The 22,663-nt window shown below is 38.5% G+C and overlaps 1 protein-coding gene across 1 annotated transcript in view; it reads right to left on the bottom strand.

The window, feature by feature from the left end:
• Nucleotides 1-22,663, bottom strand: part of LOC124795203 (exocyst complex component 4) — a 234,362-nt gene that overhangs the window by 5,948 nt on the left and 205,751 nt on the right. Inside the window, exon 14 of the mRNA XM_047259109.1 lies at nt 17,769-17,975. Coding sequence (XP_047115065.1) covers nt 17,769-17,975 — 207 coding nt within the window. The remainder of the gene's footprint in view (nt 1-17,768; nt 17,976-22,663) is intronic.

Raw genomic sequence — 22,663 nt, 5'->3', positions numbered from 1 at the left:
TATTCATTTGCCTTATGCACTTCATTATATGCATAACCAATAAGTCACATGCATGTATTACATTAATGCATGAAAATAGAACAAAATACTGTATTACATTGTTGTGAGTCATTCCAAATCTGATGTTAATGAAAGTCAAAGGGATGTAAGTGATATCCTTGGGAGCAAAGGAGTGTAAATGCCAACTAGATTACTGGTAAAAGCATTACTGAGCACAACATCCTGAGTTTTATTCACTGATTTTTTATACATAGCTTCATTACCAACCACTGCAAATGATAGTTACTGCATGCAGTACACAAATGAACACAGAATTTTAAATTTGATACAAGTTTTGAAGCTCATTTTCTCAGAATTGTTATTTTGCCACATACACCACTTTGCCTTTAACCGGATCAAATAACAGACTTTCAGGCAGTGTATGAATCCCGTGGCAAAAAAGTTGTTCATCTTTTGAAGAGATCCACGAATCAATCCAATTTGTGACTTCTTCATGAGATCGGAAGTGCTGGTCAGAGCCAGGCCATGCGCCGTTGATCTAAACAGGTGATACTCAGAGGGAGCAATGACTGGAGAATACGGCAGGTGGGGTAGGACTTCCCATTTTAATGTTTCCTAGTATGTTTTAATCTCTTTTGCAACGTGGGGTCAAGCATTGTCATGCTGCAAAATCACTTTATCATGCCTCACACCTCATAGTACATGATGCCGAGCTGGTCCCACCAAATGCAGAGCATGATTTTGGAGCCGTGAATATTAGGTTTGGCCGTTGACGTGAAAGCATGTTCGGGATATCCACACGATTTTTTGCGTTTAGGGTTATTGTAATGAACCCATTTTTTGTTCCAAGTCACAATGCGATGCAGAAATCCCTTCTGTTTGTGCCTCTGGAGCAACTGTTCACAAAAACACAAATGCCGTTCAATGTCTCTTGGTTTCAGCTCACTCAGGATCAAGTTCCTTCTTTGAATCATGCCCATAGCCTTGAGACATTTTGAAATGGCTTGCTGTGTCACTCCCACTAATCGTGCCAGTTCTTCTTGAGTTTGACACGAGTCTTCACTCAACAATATCTCCAATTCTGCACCTTTGAAAACATTCCATCATTATTCCGGTCTACGACGTTAAAATCACCGTTCTTTAAGTGTTGAAACCACTTACAACACATTCTTTCACTAACTGCGCCCTTACCATATGGTCTTGAGAGCATTTGATGAGACTCAGCTGCTATTTTCTTCATATTGAAACAAAACAGTAACGCCTCCTGCAAATGGCGAGAATTAGGCTCGTAAACTGTCATTTTCAATCGAGAACAACTTCATGATGCAGACAAAAATAGAATAATGTTTGAATGAGGTTATGTCGACCAAGATCCAAGCTAACTGCCTGGCGTCTGTGATCTGTTTCTTTCGATCGCTACTTACCGTTGTCGCCACCTATCGGCAAATGGCAGAAGCAAAGTTATACACCTTGTATATAAACATAGGCAGAAGGCTGCCAATGTCAACAAGATTTAAATGACAATCTTAGCAAGTAATGCAACTTTACACGTTATCAAATCCAAGAGATGATTGTTCTCCTCTCTTCAAATTAACATTAAAAGTCAGAGGAACTACGAACTGGCATCAATCAGTGTAAAATGATGTAATTCATCAGTGAAAAAGAATTTCCAATTTGATTAGTATGAAGGATGTAATGTAGTAGCATGACAAACATTTGGCTGTAATAGTCAAACATTGGCATAATACAGGTCCCTCTCATCCAGGGGTCTGTCCTGCCCTTCCTTTTTAACCTTCCTAAAACTATTTCTATTTCCTCCTTGAGAATGGGAGCTAGTAGTTACAAAAGATAGGAATAAAGGAGACCACTCACTGAATAATAGTAGCATTTGGTCTCTTGCTATTTGGTGAGTGGCCTCCTTCACTCCTAAATTATTTGGATTCTACCAGAACTTTCCTATTATATTTGTTCAAAAAGATAATACTTTTATGTTTTTTATATTCTGTTGGCAGTACTAAGAATTTTGCCTTGTGAACTGTAAGCACTGGGCACCAATTCTGTTCCATAATTTTACAGCAATGAGTATTTTTCTATTTCTTATGGTAATTTGGAAAATGTTAGCTATTTGATTATTTCGTAGGCAGCCGTTCGTTACATTTGCACGGTTCTCCACTAATGCGTGTCTCACAAAGAACTATTAAAAACTTTTATTTTATTTTTTTAAATTTCTGCAAATCTACAATTCATGTTTTGTAACACATGAGAGCCCAAGGCCATACATTTCCTTCTCAGATTTAATGTTCATAAAATGATTATGAACAAAGTACATCAACAATACTGTTCATAGTTTGCATTTTATTGAGTGTAACGAGTTTCATCTATGTAGGCCTATAAGCTTGCCAGTTACACGACAGTCAATTCTTTTAAAGTACATGCAGTGTATGACTTGATGTTATCATTTTAAATATTGTATTATGATATTCTTTGACATGACCTGTCTATTTAGTAACAAAAAGTTGCATTATAATAAGGAAATTTTACACCTGTTGTATTACATTAAGGTCTGCTCCCAACACAATGTCAGATAGGCACAGAACACAACTAATGAATGGGTATGGATGTCTAGTCTGTCTCAAAACACTACAGAACACAACTTTTACCTTAGAAGTTGGCATGGGAGTGATTTCCATAGCATGCCAGTTTATGTAGGTGCGAATTGAATTTTTAGGATATTTGGCAAGACTATTAAAGATATGATAACGTTTTTCTTTTTATCTCGATCTTTATTTCTTTCATAGGTGGAGTTGATTTTTGCAAGAATGTGTGCTCTTTTTGAGATCTGAGTTCTGATTACTTAGAAAAAAATTTAATAGGTGCATTAATTACACAGCAAGGCTGTTTCCTTGTTAGACAAGATCTGAGAAAACATCTAACCTTTGTTCATCTCATTTTTTATGTAACTTGAAAAAGCATCATTTATCTTTGCTCACTGTGTTACATGGAAAAAGCTGTTTTATTTAACTTTTTTTAATTTTTTTTTGGGGGGGGGGGGTGAGGGGGGGGGGGGGGGAGGTGGGAAGTTCACACATACTGACTGTTATCATATAAGAAAAGTATCATGAGAGAGTTACAACATTTACAAAAGTTTTTCCCAATAAATGTGAACCACCGGTCGATAAAGTGAGGAGGTATTTTGGCGACAGTAAAAAATACATTTATGAAAGGGATCCCACTAAAGTGTTAACTACGTATTAGTTCAACATCCAAAAAACTTGTAGACTCCTAAACCACAACATTTGACTCTGATTTTTAAAATAACGGCCTCCAAAAGCCACAATACGAGGTCTGTTCAAAAAATTCCAGAACTTTATCCACAAAATTTTTGTATGCTTACCTTTTACTTATTGCGCACAGTCTAATTCAAAATACTCTCCCCCACAATTGATACACTGCTGTCAATGCCATTTCCATTTTCGGAAGCAGTCTTGGTATGCCTCTTGCTGGATCATGCGAAGTGCCGTCTGCAAATTTTCTTTTATTTCACCTGCCATTGCAAATCTTTGTCCTTTCTCAATTTTGGAAATAAAAAAAAAAGTTCGCAGGAGAAATATAGGCCTTAGGGAACATCTCATTTTGATACGTGTGATCCTAGTGCTCTTCACAGATTGTGAGGCAAAGGTCTTTCCGGTCTTGACTCACGAGCTGAGATACAAACTTGGCAGCAACACAATGCACTCCACGATGCTGTGTCAGGATTTCATGACGTGGTCCAACTGAAATGTTACATTCTTCTGTAATCTCGCGGACATTCAGTCTTCAATTGGCATGCACAATTTTGTTGATGTTCCTGACATCAGCATCATTGGGAGACATCGAAGGGTGTCCTGAACGAGGGTCATCTTTATCTTCCATCAGGCCATTTTTAAACTATGTGAATCATTCTTAATACTGAGTACGGCTTAAGCACTTATCACTGTAGGCTTCCTGCATCATTTGGTGTGTCTCTACAAAGATTTTCTTGAGATTAACACAAAATTTAATACAGATGCATTGCTCCTCTTATTCTGCCATTTCGAAATTTGCAAACTGTGTGACACAACATACTACTAAATACAGCACTGAACAATAACTGACAGACATACAATAATTAAGCTTCTGGCAGTTGCACATTAAACACAGACATGTGCCAGGATGCCAACTGCATTTCGCTCCAACACACCATTGGTGTCAAATTACAAATGTTCCATAATTTTTTGAACAGAGCTCATATTGCACAGTATTTTCAGTAATGTTTAACTAAATTTCAGTTTCAAATTATGTGATACATATTTTCCAAACCTTTACATTGTACACTTATTAATCTTGTATTCCACTGTACGTGAATTATCAAAATGGCCACACATTTCAGATAGCTGCCAACAGATTGCTAATGTAATTGTTTAGGGAAGTTATTTATTCAGTAAATGGAATTGTCATATAAATAACTGTACAACCGAGACTTTGCCTTTATACAAAAGGAAAATCATTACTGTCTATCAAAATCAGACCTAATTTTTCATAAATAGAATCACACAGTAGAACATGCCAAATATTAATTGCCTCAAGCATGTTAACATATAGAAGAATCTTAAAACTTAAATTTTTCAGTTACTTAAGCAAACAATGCTACTAAATTTATACTTGCATTTTCGTAAACTTTAAAAAATTGTAACTTTGCTTGAATTATTCGCTATTGAAAAACTGTAATTCAAGTCATTACTGTTTTTGGAACATTCTGGACAGTTATGTTCCAACATATAGAACAAACTGAGCATCACAGTAGGTGTCGATGTACAGCTGTTGCTAAGACAACATCTACTATGTGAACTGTGCGTGAGCTGTTTGTGTTTTGTCTCAAATAACAATTGGGAGCAAGTATGAGAAAATATTGTGTCTCAAGTTTATGTGCATGCACTGTGAATTTAGTTAATATGAAAAAGCAGCAATTATAAAGCAGCTCTCTTCAGCACGGGGTGGAATTTTCTTTGTGAAGTGTTAATATGCTACTGAGAATCACAAATGTGAAATAAATCAGTAGATACTGAAATCGAAGAAAAACTTCTGTACTACAAACCAGAAACCTTGACTTCTTTTTCTTCCATAGACAATGGAAGAAAAGAGTCTCTAATCTGGAACTCTTATACAGATGAATACAGCATCATACTCCCATAATTACTATTTTGAGTATTATGCAATGTCTACTTTTTCCATAGTATTAGAAATGAACTACAGTAACAGTATCCATGGTTAGAAAAGTGCATACTTTAATTCCAAATCTGCAAAAGTGTTTATCTCATATAAGGTGCAGGAAAGGGAGACATACACACCACTCTATAAGTGCAATGTTTATCCCTACATGTCTTACTGATGAAACACACTTGTGAACAAAAAACTATAAAACAAGTTATTATATAGGAGAATAAAAGTACCGTGCACATTTATTGTTTTATATTGATGTGGAAAATCATGTCTAGGGATGATGCATGTCTTCAAGGTGGGATGACAATCACAGTAACTTAGTGACAGTAAGTACCTGCGTGGATGTGAATATATGAGGTCCCTGCATCACAAGCCTACCAGGAGAAGTACAATGTCCTCTGAGCATATAAATGTAACACTAACAACAGTCATCATAAAATTTAAACAAATGAACTATTGTGACTACATAGACTTCACAAGCATACTAACTGGTGATAGTCTTGTTGGGTCTGTAACTGGATCATGTCATCACCTAGACACAATATACATAGAGTTACACAAACATACACACAAAATTCAAGCTTTCCCAACCAATGGTTGCTTCATAAGGAAAGAGGGAAGGAGAGGGAAAGACAAAAGGATGTGGGTTTTAAGGGAGAGGGTAAGGAGTCATTCCAATCCCGGAAGCGGAAAGACTTACCTTAGGGGGAAAAAAGGACAGGTATACACTCGCACACACAAACACATATCCATCTGCACATACACATTTTCAATGTCTGCTTGTGTCTGTGTATGTGCGGGTGTGTGTGTGTGTGTGTGTGTGTGTGTGTGTGTGTGTGTGTGTGTGTGTGTGAGAGAGTGTATACCTGTCCTTTTTTCCCCCCAAGGTAAGTCTTTCCGCTCCTGGGATTGGAATGACTCCTTACCCTCTCCCTTAAAACCCACATCCTTTCGTGTTTCCCTCTCCTTCCCTCTTTCCTTATGAAGCAACCGTTGGTTGCGAAAGCTTGAATTTTGTGTGTATGTTTGTGTGTCTATCAACCTGCCAGCGCTTTCGTTTGGTAAGTCACATCATCATTGTTTTTAGATATACTTGTATGTAGAAGTTTCAAGATGGACACACTGATTGGATGTTTGATGTTAGCGGAAAGTTATTGTACACAATTATCAACAACATATGGAATTTATATGTGAAAGATGTAATTCAAGAAATATGGAGGTTGTTGCATTACAGTCCCTTCCAGCAAAAAGAACAATGAGGAGATGAAGTCCATTATTGCCACTTCCAAGGTAATGGTCAAATAAAATATGAAGAAAAGCAGAACTATATTATAACCAATTATTGCTGGAGGAAAGTCAGAAACTAAAACAGTGACAAGAACAATTAGTAAATAGAACTATTAGAGAAATACAATCCATTCTGAATGAAGAATTATGCTTGACAACCAAATCAACAATTGATTGACCAAAGTGGTTCACAAATAAATACATGCACTAAAAGCCAGTTATTAAAAAAGGAGTATATTGACAATGAACTACAATTAAAATTAATGGCGTTATATATGACACAAAATATTATTAAGACTGCAAGTCGGAAGATTTGCAGCTGGCAGCTTTTAAGGGTACTGACTGTTTTCGACGGGTGATTGATGAACTTACCGCAGCTGGCAGTACATGCTGCAATGTTCTACAACATCATAACATCATCAAGTTGTGGTGGTATAGCATATTTTAAATAAAATGCTTTGTGCTGAACAACATAGCCCGTTGATTCCATAGAAAAAACTGATGTCAGCAATATAGGTCTAAAATTTATACACAGAAGTTCAATGAACCTTCTCAAAAATGGGAATGACTTGTGCTTTTTCCAATTACTTGGTATCCTTCATTGCTCCAATGTCACGGATAAACTACAACTAGAAGAGGAGAAAGATTGCATAATCTCTGTAGAATCTTACAGGTATCTGAGATGGTGCAGAATACTTTCTGCTGTTAAGTGATTTTAGTTCATTTTCTATGCCACAATCACTTGTCTCAATACCTGCCACCGCATCATTCATGCAATTGTTGTACAGAAGAATGATATTACAATCTTCCACAGAGAAACAATTTTGGAAGACCAAATTCAGTATTCTAGTTTTTTTTTTTCATCTTCAGTTTCAGTGCCAGTGAATCACTGAATAAATAGTTCTATCTATTTACTAACTTCATATATGAACAAAACTTCTTGGGATTTTTGGTCAGATTAGCTGTCAAAATTTTCTTTTCAAATTCAATGAACACTTCTTCCATTAGTTAGATAGTTTCATGTTCCAGCGATCATTTGCATGGTAAATCACAATGATGTGGAATTTTACATTCACACTTCAAATTAATTTGTAAATATGGCTATGTACTGAATATTTACAAGTTATTTGATTTTATTATTATTATTAAATATACATATGTGAGTTAGTGATTACTACCCACCACCTTTTCCACATTACAACAACAGAAGTTCTATGAAATAGGCAGAGTTTCCAAAGAGAAACTTCTCAGTTTGTTTTCAAATTTTACTTCGTTGTCTGTCAGACATTTTATATTACTGAGCAAGCTATCAAAAATTTTAGTTGTGGCTTTATGCATTTCTTTTTATGCTAAATACAATCTTAAAGTGAAGTAATCATCTCATTTTTTTCTTCTGGTATTGTAATTATGTACATCATAGTTCCTTCTGAACCACAGTGTATTATTTACAATAAACTACACGAGGGAACAAATATACTATGAAGCAGTAGTCAGAGTGCCTAATTCATGAAACATGTGTCTAAAAGATGATCTGGGGTGACCACCACATAGTCTTACAGCACATTTTTGCGCAATGGCGACTTCCTTTAAGAAATATGTGTTACCTCAGAATATTATTCCTTGTGACATCACTGAATAAAAATATGCAAAATATGTTAACTTACTGATTTGTCACTCTCTCTCCAAGATATGCAATAATTCTAAGTGCAAATATGGCCAAACTAAGTTGTGTTATATGTTCCAAAATGTGATTTTTCCAGTTAAAATTGACATCAATATGGACACCTAAGAATTTTTAAGTTTCCATCCCATTTATTGTTTCCCCATCATGTGTTACACTTACCACTGGGGTAGTACCTTGACATGTGCAGATCTGAGTATGTTGTAGCTTTTAAAAATTGAGGGTGAGACCATTCGCAGAAAACCAGTCAATGGCACTTTTAAGAACGCCAATATTATGAAAAGGATTTACTGCTACTCACAATACAGTGGAGCTATTGAGTCACACACAGACCCAACAAAAAGACTGCTAAACAAGTAAGTTCTTGGCCAAAAAGCCTTACTCTGGAGTAAACAAAACACACACACACACACACACACACACACACACACACACACACACACACACACACACACACACACACATTCACATAAACACAACTGTAACACACATGACCACTGTGTCTGGTTGCCGATGCCAGACTGGGAGCAATTGAGCATGATGGGAAAAGCAATTTGGGCAGTGGGGATAAGGAGGAGACTGGGGTGGGGAGGGGTAGGTATAGCAGAGTAGGGGTGAGGGGTTGTAAATTGCTGTCGTGAGAGCTTACAGGGACATGGTGAGAACAAGGCAGGGCAGATATGTGCAGTAGGCAGGTTAAACGGAGGGGAGGTATGGAGGGGAGGAGCAGAGGGGGAGAAGGGGGGAGGGTGGGGCAGGACAGAAAAGGAGAGAAGTAGAGGATGGGAAAGATGACTGTGGGTTTGTTGATGTGATAGAAGGCTGTGTAGTGCTGAAATGGGAGCAGGGAAGGGGACAGGTGGGTGAAAGACAGGAACAAACAGAACAAAAGTTGAGGCCACAGACTGTTCCCACTGCAGCACTTTATGTCCCCCACCCCCACCCTGCTATTCTTCCCCCTCTCTCCTCACAGTTGCTTGCAGTCTGGCCTCAGCACCCAGAGACAGTGGAAAGGTGTGTGTGTGTGTGTGTGTGTGTGTGTGTGTGTGGTGTGTGTGTGTGTGTGTGTGTGTGTTTTGTTTAATCCAGAAGGAGCCCCTTTGTCTGAAAAATTACTTGTTTAGCAGTCTTTTTGTTGCGCCTGTCGGTCTCCACTATACGGTGAGTAGCGATCTATCCTTTTCATAATATTGTCAATACTCCATCTCTGATTTTCCATTGTTCGATGCTTTTAAGAACATTGTTTACGATTTCTTCTGTTGGTATAGGTATGCTTAAATTGATTACAATACTAGTTTCATATGCAAAAAGAACTAATTCTGCTTGTTGTATGCTAGATCCGTATCATTTCTATATAGAGGAAAAATAGCAAGCATAAGATTGGGTCTTGGGGAACCCCACACATGATTTCACTCCACTCAGAATAACATCCCCTGATTATAGTGCTTGAATTATACCCAGTACTACTTTCTGTAGTCTTTTGGTTAGATACGACTTTAACCACAGGCTGGCTATACCCTCAGTCCCATAACTTGGGAGAATATTGTGATTCACAGAATCAAATGCCTTAGAGAGGTCACAAAAAGTACCATTTGGCACTATTCAGTTACACTCATTTTGCTTCATTCGGCTTATGTCAATAAAATTTCAGACCCCCCTTAAAACTGAGACTTCAAGGTTAATAGTGAATACAAGTCTGCAGCCTATGGTTACATGAGCATGTCAATGAAATGAGAGAAATGCTGTTTGTTTTAGTCTTTTTGCCTAAGATCAGGAAGTCTTTATCTACCTTTTTCATACAGGATCCCTTTCCCTGTCTGTCTTGCCTTACGGAAGTTTGACGCTTGTTGGTTCTACCTGTGAATCCAAGAACCATGTTGGATTCATCACTGGCAGGAGGTATGGTCAGCCTGTTAATGGATGCCTTTACCTAGAAGGAATGTGCTCTGCAGGAAATTGAAAATTATCCCGAGTTAAACATAGTTTGTAATTTATTAGCATTATTTGGCATTTTTGAGATTGTTAGTTTTCTTGCATAAATGGATTTACTGAGGCTTGTATGCACCCATGGATGCTCACTACCACTTGTCTCACAAATGTTTCTAGATCTGCGTTAGGTTTTATTCCAGTCACAAAAGATGATAATGGCTGGGAGAGCGGTGTACTGACCATGCGCCCCTCCATATCAGCATCCAGTGATGCCTATTGGCTGAGGATGACATGATGGTCGATTGGTATTGCTGGGCCTTCCAAGGCCTGTTTGGACAGTGTTTGTGTACCTTAGATAGGTTTTATAATACTTGAAAATTTGTTGTACAGTTTTATCCCCAAGCTATATATTTTATTATGACACCTGTTAGTGTTTGTAGACATGACATGAATATTATCTTCCTGCCTTGTCTTGGGCAATGATTGTGAGTGTATATATATATATATATATATATATATTGGTCTGTATGTGTGGATGGATATGTGCGTGTGTGCGAGTGTATACCTGTCCTTTTTTCCCCCTAAGGTAAGTCTTTCCGCTCCCGGGATTGGAATGACTCCTTACCCTCTCCCTTAAAACCCACTTCCTTTCGTCTTCCCCTCTCCTTCCCTCTTTCCTGATGAGGCAACAGTTTGTTGCGAAAACTTGAATTTTGTGTGTATGTTTGTGTTTGTTTGTGTGTCTATCGACCTGCCAGCGCTTTCGCTCGGTAAGTCACCTCATCTTTGATTTTTTTTTTTATATATATATATATATATATATATATATATATATATATATATATATATATATATATATATATATATAATAGAGGGAAACATTCCACGTAGGAAATATATATCTAAAAACAAAGATGATGTGACTTACCAAATGAAAGTGCTGGCAGGTCGACAGACACACAAACAAACACAAACATACACACAAAATTCAAGCTTTCGCAACAAACTGTTGCCTCATCAGGAAAGAGGGAAGGAGAGGGGAAGACGAAAGGAAGTGGGTTTTAAAGGAGAGGGTAAGGAGTCATTCCAATCCCGGGAGCGGAAAGACTTACCTTAGGGGGAAAAAAGGACAGGTATACACTCGCACACACGCACATATCCATCCACACATACAGACACAAGCAGACATATTTGTCTTTAAATATGTCTGCTTGTGTCTGTATGTGTGGATGGATATGTGCGTGTGTGCGAGTGTATACCTGTCCTTTTTTCCCCCTAAGGTAAGTCTTTCCGCTCCCGGGATTGGAATGACTCCTTACCCTCTCCTTTAAAACCCACTTCCTTTCGTCTTCCCCTCTCCTTCCCTCTTTCCTGATGAGGCAACAGTTTGTTGCGAAAGCTTGAATTTTGTGTGTATGTTTGTGTTTGTTTGTGTGTCTGTCGACCTGCCAGCACTTTCATTTGGTAAGTCACATCATCTTTGTTTTTAGATATATATATATATATATATATATATATATATATATATTATTATTATATATAAACAAAGATGAGGTGACTTACCGAACAAAAGCGCTGGCAGGTCGACTATATATATATATATATATATATATATATATATATATGTGTGTGTGTGTGTGTGTGTGTGTGTGTGTTTTCTCCATTTATTAATCTTACATTTCTTGACAAACAATTATGTTCCCAAGATGTACTTGAAAGGTAATGAAGGTATGTTCAGCATTTTCACGTGAGGTCTCCATGAACAAAATTACTGCAACAATTACATTTTTCACGTATTTGTTACCATTTTGATGTGTTTTAGAAGTTAGCTGATTTTACATATAGTATCTGGGTGTGTGTTACTTTACATTTCTTACTTCTGTTAATTTTCTGTATTTACACTGCAGAAGCAGAAATTTGCAAACAATATCCCATGGATGTATAAACTGCTACATAAATGATCAACACATAAAATCATACATTCCAATACATATTGAACACACATTCAAAAGTTTAATGGAATATATTAAATTCTCTATAATTGTGAAAAAGATTAATATAATAAAGGTATTAGAAATTTTTATAAATCATAAGAAATCACAACAAAAAAGTCTTGAAGATGAAAGTTAACAGTTACCCATCTATTTCTTCAAGTCATCTTTAATTTATGAACTATACCACAGAGAGAGAGAGAGAGAGAGAGAGAGAGAGAGAGAGGAAAAAAAAACTAATACAATAGAAGAAAAACTTAAGGTGAAGTTTTACTGTTTGTAAAATTTTTTTTATATTTAAGAACTGCAGTTATAAGGGGAATTTTTAGTGCAAATTAAAATGCATTTAACAGATTACTTTCTGAATCACAGGACTCTGCGATAAGCAATACTGTCCCAATATCTATTTAATCTGATATTAAAAAAAGTAGTGTGTGTGTGTGTGTGTGTGTGTGTGTGTGTGGGCGCGCACATGCGAGAAGGGAGGCAGTACCTATAAGTAGATCAGTGATACGTATATCTATGCCCAGCAATTTTCTGAAATATCAAAATTTTCATAAATTATTCAATTAGCGTGCAAATCAAATCTCCAAAGATGATTGCAGTGAAACTATGCATAACAACAACAACCACCACACACACACACACACACACACACACACACACACACCATATTTAAGGTCATAACGTATTATTGTGCAAGAATGATTTTCATAGTCTGCTTTTGTCAAGAACAAGGGTGAGTATTATATTTATTTATTTGTTTTTATTTACACACCAAGTTCTGCAGGACCAAATTGAGGAACAAATCTCCAAGGTCATGGAACGTGTCAGTACATGAAATTACAACATAAAAGTAATAACAGATAAAAATAAATTTTTATGAACCTGAAAAAGTCAGTCCATAAGTTTAAGTAAACGCAATCAACAATACAACAAGAATCAGCTTAATTTTTCAAGGAACTCCTCGACAGAATAGAAGTGACCCATGAGGAAACTCTAAAGTTTCGATTTGAAAGTGCATGGATTACAGCTAAGATTTTCGAATTTGAAAGGTAGCTTATTGAAAATGGATGCAGCAGTATACTGCACACCTACCTGCGCAAGAGTTAAGGAAGTCTGATCCAAATGCAGGTTTGATTTCTGTCGAGTATTAACCGAGTGAAAGCTGCATATTCTTGGGAATAAGATAATATTGTTAATAAGAAATGACAGTAAGGAATATACATATTGAGAGGCCAATGTCAAAATACCGAGACTCGTGAACAGGGGTCGACAAGAGGTTCATGAACTTACACCACTTACTGCCCAAACCTCCAGTTTCTGAGCCAAAAATACCCTTTTAAAATGGGAAGAGTTACCCCAAAATATAATACCATATGACATAAGCGAATGAAAATAGGCAAAGTAGACTAATTTTCGTGTCAAATGATCACTCACTTCAGATACTGTTTGAATAGTAAAAATGGCAGTAATAGGTCTGTGAACAAGATCCTGAACATGGGCTTTCCACGACAGCTTACTATCTATCCGAACACCTAGAAATTTGAACTGTTCAGTTTCACTAATCTCATGCCCGTTCTGTGAAATTAAAATGTCAGGTTTTGTTAAATTGTGTGCTGTCGTTGCGGTCTTCAGTCCAGAGACTGGTTTGATGCAGCTCTCGCTGCTACTCTATCCTGTGCAAGGTTCTTCATCTCCCAGTACCTATTGCAACTTACATCCTTCTGAATCTGTTTAGTGTATTCATCTCTTAGTCTCCCTCTGGGATTTTTACCCTCCATGCTGCCCTCCAATACTAAATTGGTGATCCCTTGATGCCTCAGAATATGTCTTACCAACCGATTTCTTCTTCTACTCAAGTTGTGCCACAAATCTCTCTTCTCTCCAATTCCATTCAATACCTCCTCATTAGTTATGTGATCTACCCATCTAATCTTCAGCATTCTTCTGTAGCACCACATTTCGAAAGCTTCTATTATCTTCTTGTCTAAACTATTTATCGTCCATGTTTCACTTCCATAAATGGCTACACTCCATACAAATACTTTCAGGAACGACTTCCTGACACTTAAATCTATACTCGATGTTAACAAATTTCTCTTCTTCAGAAATGATTTCCTTGCCATTGCCAGTCTACATTTTATATCCTCTCTACTTCGACCATCATCAGTTATTTTGCTCCCCAAATAGCAATACTCCTTTACTACTTTAAGTGTCTCATTTCCTAATCTAATTCCTGCAGCATCACCCGATTTAATTCGACTACATTCCATTATCCTCGTTTTGCTTTTGTTGATGTTCATCTTATATCCTCCTTTCAAGACCATGTCCATTTCGTTCAGCTGCTCTTCCAGGTCCATTGCTGTCTCTGACAGAATTACAATGTCACTGGTGAACCTCAAAGTTTTTATTTCTTCTCCATGGATTTTAATTCCTACTCCAAATTTTTCTTTTGTTTCCTTTACTGCTTGCTCGATATACAGACTGAATACATCGGGGAGAGGCTACAACCCTGTCTCACTCCCTTCCCAACCACTGCTTCCCTTTCATGACCCTCGACTCTTATAACTGTCATTTGGTTTCTGTACAAATTGTACATAGCCTTTTGCTCCCTGTATTTTATCCCTGCCACCTTCAGAATTTGAAAGAGAGTATTCCAGGCAACATTGTCAAAAGCTTTCTATAACTCTACAAATGCTAGAAACATAGGTTTGCCTTTCCTTAATCTATTTTCTAAGATAAGTCATAGGGTCAGTATTGCCTCACGTGTTTCAACATTTCCAAGCAATCCAAATTGATCTTCCCCGCGCCCGGCTTCTACCAGTTTTCCCATTCATCTGTAAAGAATTAATATTAGTATTTTGCGGCAGTGGCTTATTAAACTGATAGTTCGGTAATTTTCACATCTGTCAACACCTGCTTTCTTTGGGATTGGAATCATCATATTCTTCTTGACGTCTGAGGGTATTTCACCTGTCTCACACATCTTGCTCACCAGATGGTAGAGTTTTGTGAGGACTGGCTCTCCCAAGGCTGTCAGTAGTTCTAATGGAATGTTGTCTACTCCCGGGGCCTTGTTTCGACTCAGGTCTTTATGGAACTCTTCATGCAGTATCATATCTCCCATTTCATGTTCATCTACATTCTCTTCCCTTTCTATAATATTGTCCTTAAGAACATCGCCCTTGTATAGACGCCCTATCTACTCCTTCCACCTTTCTGCTTTTCCTTCTTTGCTTAGAACTGGGTTTCCATCTGAGCTCTTGATATTCATGCAAGTGGTTCTCTTTTCTCCAAAGGTATCTTTAATTTTCCTGTGGGCAGTATCTATCTTACCCCTAGTGAGATAAGCCTCTACATCCTTACATTTGTTCTCTAGCCATCCCTGCTTAGCCGTTTTGCACTTCTTGTCATCTCATTCTTGAGACGTTTGTATTCATTTTTGCCTGCTTCATTTACTGCATTTTTATATTTTCTCCTTTCATCAATTAAATTCAACATCTCTACTGTTACCCAAGGATTTCTATTAGTCCTCGTCTTTTTACCTACTTGATCCTCTGCTACCTTCACTATTTCACCTCTCAAAGCTACCCATTCTTCTTCTACTGTATTTCTTTCCCCCATTCTTGTCAATCATTCCCTAATGCTCTCCCTGATGCTCTCTATAACCTCTGGTTCCTTCAGTTTATCCAGGTCCCATCTCCTCAAATTCCTACCTTTTTGCAGTTTCTTCAGTTTTAATCTACAGTTCATAGCCAATATATTGTGGTCAGAGTCCACATCTGCCCCTGGAAAAGTCTTACAATTTAAAATCTGGCTCCTGAATCTCTGTCTTACCATTATATAATCAATCTGAAACCTGTCAGTATCTCCAGGCTTCTTCCATGTATACAACCTTGTATCATGATTCTTGAAGCAAGTGTTAGCTATGATTAAGTTATGCTCTGTGCAAAATTCTACCAGGTGGGTTCCTCTTTCATTTTTTCATAATGGTCCAACTTCTGGAGCAATATTTTGTCATCAACACAATCAAATGCCTTAGTTAAATCAAAAAATATGCCAAGTGTTCAAAACATTTTGTTTAACCCATCCAGTGCCTCACAGAGAGAAGAGAATATAGCATTTTCAGTTGTTAAACAACATCTAAAGCCGAACTGTACATTTGATAGCAAATCGTATGATATAAAATGATCAATTATCCTTACATACACAGCCTTTTAAATACCCTTTGCAAACACTGATGGCATAGAAATAGGTCTAAAATTATCTACATTATCCCTTTCTCCCTTTTTATAAAGCAGCTTTACTACTGAGTACTTTAGTTGCTCAGGAGACTGACCATTCCTAAAGGAAAAATTACAAATATGGCTAAACACAGGGCTAACATGTGCAGCACAGTACTTTAATATTCTGCTAGACACTCCATCATAACCATGAGAGTCCTTAGTCTTCAGTGATTTAATTATTGACTCAATCTCCTTCTTGTCTGTATCGCGAACGAGTATTTCAGACATCAATCTCGGAAAAGCATTTGCCAAGAAAGTTATACGATTCACTGTAGAAACTAATTTTTTTTAAATTCACCAACAATGCTCAGAAAATGATTGTTAAATACTGTACATATATCTGATTTATCAGTAACAGAAATATTTTTACTGTGAACTGACTTTATATCGTTGACCGTGTGCTGCTGACCAAACACTTCCTTCATGACTGACATTATGGTTTTAATTTTATCCTGTAAATTAGCTATTCTATTTGCATACCACATACTCTTTGCCTTCCTAATAACATTTTTAAGCACCTTACAATACTGTTTGTAATGGGCTACTGTAGCTTGATTGTGACTACTTCTAACATTTTGATATAATTCCCGCTTTGTTCTACAAGATATCCTTATCCCACAAGTCAGCCACCCAGGCTGCCTATTACTGCTAGTACCCCATTTAGAATGTTCTAATGGAAAGCAACTTTCAAAGAGCAAGAGAAATGTGTTAAGAAAAGCACTGTATTTATCATCTATATTATCGGCACTATAAACATCCTGCCACTCTTGTTCCTTGACAAGTTTTAAAAAACTCTCTACTGCTGTTGGGTAACTTTCCCATGTAGAGTATAATTAAATATGACATTTGTTTGAGTATAAAAGCCTTTTAGTGTTAAAATTTGTGCATCATAGTCTGAAAAGCCATTCACGCTTTTACTAACAGAATGCCCATCTAATAATAAAGAATGAATAAAAATATTGTCTATAGCTGTGCTACTGTTCCCTGCACCCTAGTTGCAAAACACACAGTTTGCATCAGATCATATGAATTTAGGAGATCTACCACCATCCTTTTGCTTGCACTATCATATACAAAATTAATATTGAAGTCACCACATATAATTAATTTCTGGTACTTCCTACAAAGTGAATCAAGAATCTTCTCTAGTTCACATCATCATACAATTATTCACTTTCTTATATATATGAATCCAATGTGATTCGAACATTTTAGTACCACTCTTATTTGATATACATTTGTAACATTTGAACTCATAAGGATATTATTCTCACAAGTAAACTAGTAAAGTAATAACACAATCAAAAGCAAAGATAAAAATAAATATTTGTAAGCTAAAAGAGATTTGTTTACCTCTGGAGTGAGATAGAAGAGCTCAAAGTAATGTCTTGCATGATCCAATGCTATCTCTCTGGCCATTGTAATGTTGGTGAGAGTCTGTTGCAAAGCAAAAATATTGCGACACATTTTTCGAATTCCGCCTTCGTCAATCTGTCTGATGTACTGTGCAGAGCTGATCAAGATTTTTGCAATCAGGTGTCCCAAACCTTCAAATATATACTGAAAAACATACTCAATTATAAGAAGTGAACTTTCAGCAAAATTCATCAAAACTTCAGAATTAATTTTCACTTATTGCTGGAACATTATACTTTTATTTTCTCAGATGTTCTATGGTGCCATCAGAGCCCATACTCATCAGTCATTGATAAGTACCCAAATTAACAATTCACAGCATGCAGACTTAAAAAAGGAATAAGTAATGCAAAACAGTAAAGGATCTGTAGTACTGCAGAAACTCCTTATGGGAGTCAGCTACATGGAAGCCTTTCACTGTAAATGTGAAAAGTCTAGAGTTAACAACTAGTATTTTTCAATTTTTCTGGGAACCTATGGACAATACAGTGGAATAACCATGCACATTTCACTGTACAAATGTTAAGGAAATGCACATCATTTTCTGTCTCATTCAATTTGTGCATGGTATATTTTCATTTAAATGAGTACATATTATTAACAAATCACACGTACACAGAAGCCACTATTAAAACTACAAGATTTTTTAAGCAAAAGCCTGCATGAAAGAAAGGATAGTAGGATGGAAGATGTGGGTTTAGTGTTCCATCTACACCAAGGACATTAGAGATCAAACACAAGCTGGGATTGGAGGAAGAATTCAGCTGTGTGCTTTTCAAAAGGACAATCCGACCATTTGCTTTTGACAATTTAGGAAAATCACAAACCTAATTTTGAATATCTGGACAAGGACATGCATAGTCATCATCTCGAAGAGAAGCCAAGTGCATTAACTACTCTGTCACTTGCCCAGACAAACTGCATGTCAGTGGTTTCATACACCTATTTTATTGAAAACTTCGGGATGATTTTAAACTTCATACATGATGAATACTCCATACATGTTGTTTACTGTGTGCTCCACAGCTAATACTTTTTTCTTTGTATTCTCTCTACAAATACTTTGACACATTACAGGTTCAGTCACTTACAGGGAGACCTATAGTAAAAGTATGGTTTCCAAATAAATATTATTAGGCTGATTTTTTAAAGAGAAGAATAACTTTAATTTATACCAAATTGAAAGTTAATTGCCTTATATACAAACAATGGAAAATCCAGGATGGAATGTAACAATATTATGAAGAGGAAATTTGCTATTCACCATATAGTGGAGTTGCTAAGTTGCAGACAGGCACAACAAAACGGCTCACAATCAAAGTTTTTGGCGATTACGGCCTTCGCCAGCAATAGAGAACACACACACACACACACACACAGAGGCACACATGCAAACGCAACTCAACACATGACTACTGTCTCAGGCAACTGAAACGACACTTCAAGCAGCAGCACCAGTGCATGATGGGAGTGGTGACTGGGTGGGGGTAAGGAGGGGCTGGTGTGGGGTGGGAAGGGGAAGTGACAGTATGCTGGGGATGGCAGACAGTGAAGTGCTGCAGATTAGATGGAGGGCAGGTGGGAGGGGGGTAGTGGAAAAGGAGAGAAATAGAAAGACAGGGTGTGATGGTGGAATGATGGCTGCGTAGTGCTGCAATGTGAACAGGAAAGGTGTTGGATGGGTGAGGACAGTGACTAATGAAGGTTGAGGCCAGGAGGGTTATGGGAACGTATGATGTACTGCAGGGAAAGTTCCCACATGTGCAATTCAGATAAACTGGTGTTGGTGGGAAGGATCCATATGGCATAGGCTTTGAAGCAGTCATTGAAATGAAGGATATCATGTTTGGCAGCGTGTTCAGCAACAGGATGGTCCACTTGTTTCTTGGGCACAGTTTGATGGTGACCGTTCATGTGGATAGTCAGATTGTTGGTTGTCATGCCCACATAGATTGAAGCACAGTGGTTGCTGCTTAGCTTGTAGATCACATGACTGGTTTCACAGGTAGTCCTACCTTTGATGGGATATGTGATGTTAGTGACCGGACTGGCGTAGTTGGTGGTGGAAGGATGTATGGGACAGGTCTTGCATCAAGGTCATTACAGAGGTATGAGCCATGAGGTAAGAGATTGGGGGCAGGGGTTGTGTAAGGATGGACAAGTATATTGTGTAGGTTCGGTGGACAGTGGAATACCACTGTGGGAGGGATCCAAAGCATAGTGGGCAGAACATCTCTCATTTCAGGGCACGACAAGACGTAATCTAAACCCTGGCGGAGAATGTAATTCAGTTGCTCCAGTCCTGGGTGGTACTAAGTTACAAGGGGAGTGCTCCTCTTTGGGTGGACAGTGGGTCCTTGGGGGGTGATGGGAGACTGGAAAGATAAGGCACGGGAGATTTGTTTTTGTACGAGGTTGCGAGGATAATTATGGTTTGTCAAGGCTTCAGTGAGACCCCTGGTATATTTTGAGAGGGACTGCTCGTCACTACAGATGCGACAACTATGGCAGCTAGGTGAACGCAAGGGCCACTTCTTTTCAGGGAATGGGTGGCAGCTGTAGAAGTGGAGGTATTGCTTGTGGTTAGTGTGATGTGGATGGAGGTACTGATGTAGCCATCTTTGGGATGGAAGTCAAACATCCAAGAAGGTGGCTTGTCGAGTTGAGTAGGACCAGGCGAAGCAAATGGAGGAGAAGTTGTTGAGGTTCTGGGGGAATGTGGATAGGGTGTCCTCACCTTCAATCCAGAGAGCAAAGATGTCATCAATGAATCTGAACCAGGTGAGGGGTTTAGGATTCTGGGTTTTTAGGAAGGATTCCTTTAGATGGCCCATGAATAGGCTGGCATAGGATGGTGCCATGCGGGTGCATGGTCTTTGGTAGAGTCTGACTGGTAGGGTTGAACTGAATATTGAACCTTGCCTAACTCAGTTAACTCCACTTCCAACCATGATCCACACACACTGCCCCAAAATTACCCCCTGTTGACTTTCCAGAATTTCTTAACCTTGAACCTTGCCACACGATCATTCCCCAAATCCCTCAACATGCAAACTAACCTTACATTCGCAGCAAGAACCACAGTCCACTATTTAAAAACTGATCCCAAACTTATAATCCTACCTGCGGACAAGCCAGCTGTCAGATACTTCCACCTACAAAACTTGCCACAGCAATCCCATTCCAGAAATCCAGCAGGATCTCCGGTCACTCCTCAAATCCTTAGGACCATCCCAGAACCTCACTCCCGAGTCCCTCTCACTACTCACCCCTATCACTCTCCAAACAACTACATTCTACATGCTTCCTTAAGTCCATAAACCTAACCAACCAGGGCACCCCATTGTTGCCCGTTACTGTGCTGCCACCAACAGAATCTCCGCTCTTGCAGACCAACACCTTCAACCTATTACCCAGACCCTACCCTCCTATATAAAAGATAACAACCATTTCCTCCACCGCCTCTCCACAGTTCCTGTCCCTTTACCACAAGTCGCTATTGATGCCACCAACCTGTACACTAACATTCCTAATGCCCATGACCTTACCGCTATTGAACACTATGCCTGACGGATTCAAAACGAACAACTTCCTTCCTAGTCACCATGACCAACTATATCCTCACCCATAATTACTTCTCCTTTGAAGGCATAATCTACAAACAAATCTGGGGAACTGCTATGGGCACCCACATAGCACCATCTTATGCCATCCCATTCATTTGCCATCTTGAAGAACCCTCCTTGTAAACACAGAATCCTATACCCATCACCAGGTCAGATTCATTGATGACATCTTCACTATCTGGATAGGAGCTAAGGACACCCTACCCACAATCCTCCAGAACCTCAACAACTTCTCCTCCATTTGCTTCATCTGGTCCTACTCAACCCAACAAGCCACCTTCCTGGATGCTGACTCCCAACCTCAAAGATAGCTACTTCAGTACCTCCATCCATATCAAACCTGCTAACAACTAGCAATACCTACACTTTGACAGCTGCCACCTGTTCCCTACCAAGAAGTCCCTTCCACACAGCCTAGCCACCCTGGTCGTCGCATCTGCAGTGATGAGTGGTCCCTCTCAAAATATACCAAGGGTCTCGCTGAAGCCTTGACAACCGTAATAATCCTCGCAACCTCGTACAAAAACAAATCTCCCTTGCCTTATCTTTCCAGTCTCCCATCACCTCCCAAACTCCCACTGTCCAGCCACAGAGGAGCATTCCCCTTGTAACTCAGTACCATCCAGGACTGGAGCAGCTGAATTACATTCTCTGTCAGGGTTTTGATTACCTCTTGTCATGCCCCGAAATGAGAAATGTCCTGCCCACTATCCTTTCCAACCATCCGACAGTGGCATTCCACTGTCCACTGAACTTACACAATATACTTGTCCATCCTTAAACAACCCCTGCTCCCAATCCCTTACCTCATGGCCCATACCCCTGCAATAGACCTAGATGCAAGACCTGTCCCATACATCCTCCTAACACCACTTACTTCACTCACTAATATCACCTATCCCATCAAAGGCAGGGCAATCTCTGAAACCAGTCATGTGATCTACAAGCTAAGCTGCAACCACTGTGCTGCAGTCTATGTAGGCATGACAGCCAACAAACTGACTGTCCACAAGAATGGCCACTGACAAACTGTAGCCAATAAACAAGTGGACCATCCTGTCGCTGAACATGCAAAACATGATATCCTTCATTTCAGTGACTGCTTCACAGCCTGTGCCATATGGATCCTTCCCACCAACACCAGATTTTCTGAATTCCGCTAGTGGGAACTTTACCTGCAATTCATCCTATGTTCCTGTAACCCTC

This window comes from Schistocerca piceifrons, chromosome 4 (assembly GCF_021461385.2).
Source record: "Schistocerca piceifrons isolate TAMUIC-IGC-003096 chromosome 4, iqSchPice1.1, whole genome shotgun sequence".
In the NCBI taxonomy this organism is placed as follows: Eukaryota; Metazoa; Arthropoda; class Insecta; order Orthoptera; family Acrididae; genus Schistocerca; species Schistocerca piceifrons.
This window is presented reverse-complemented; position numbering and strand designations above follow the sequence as displayed.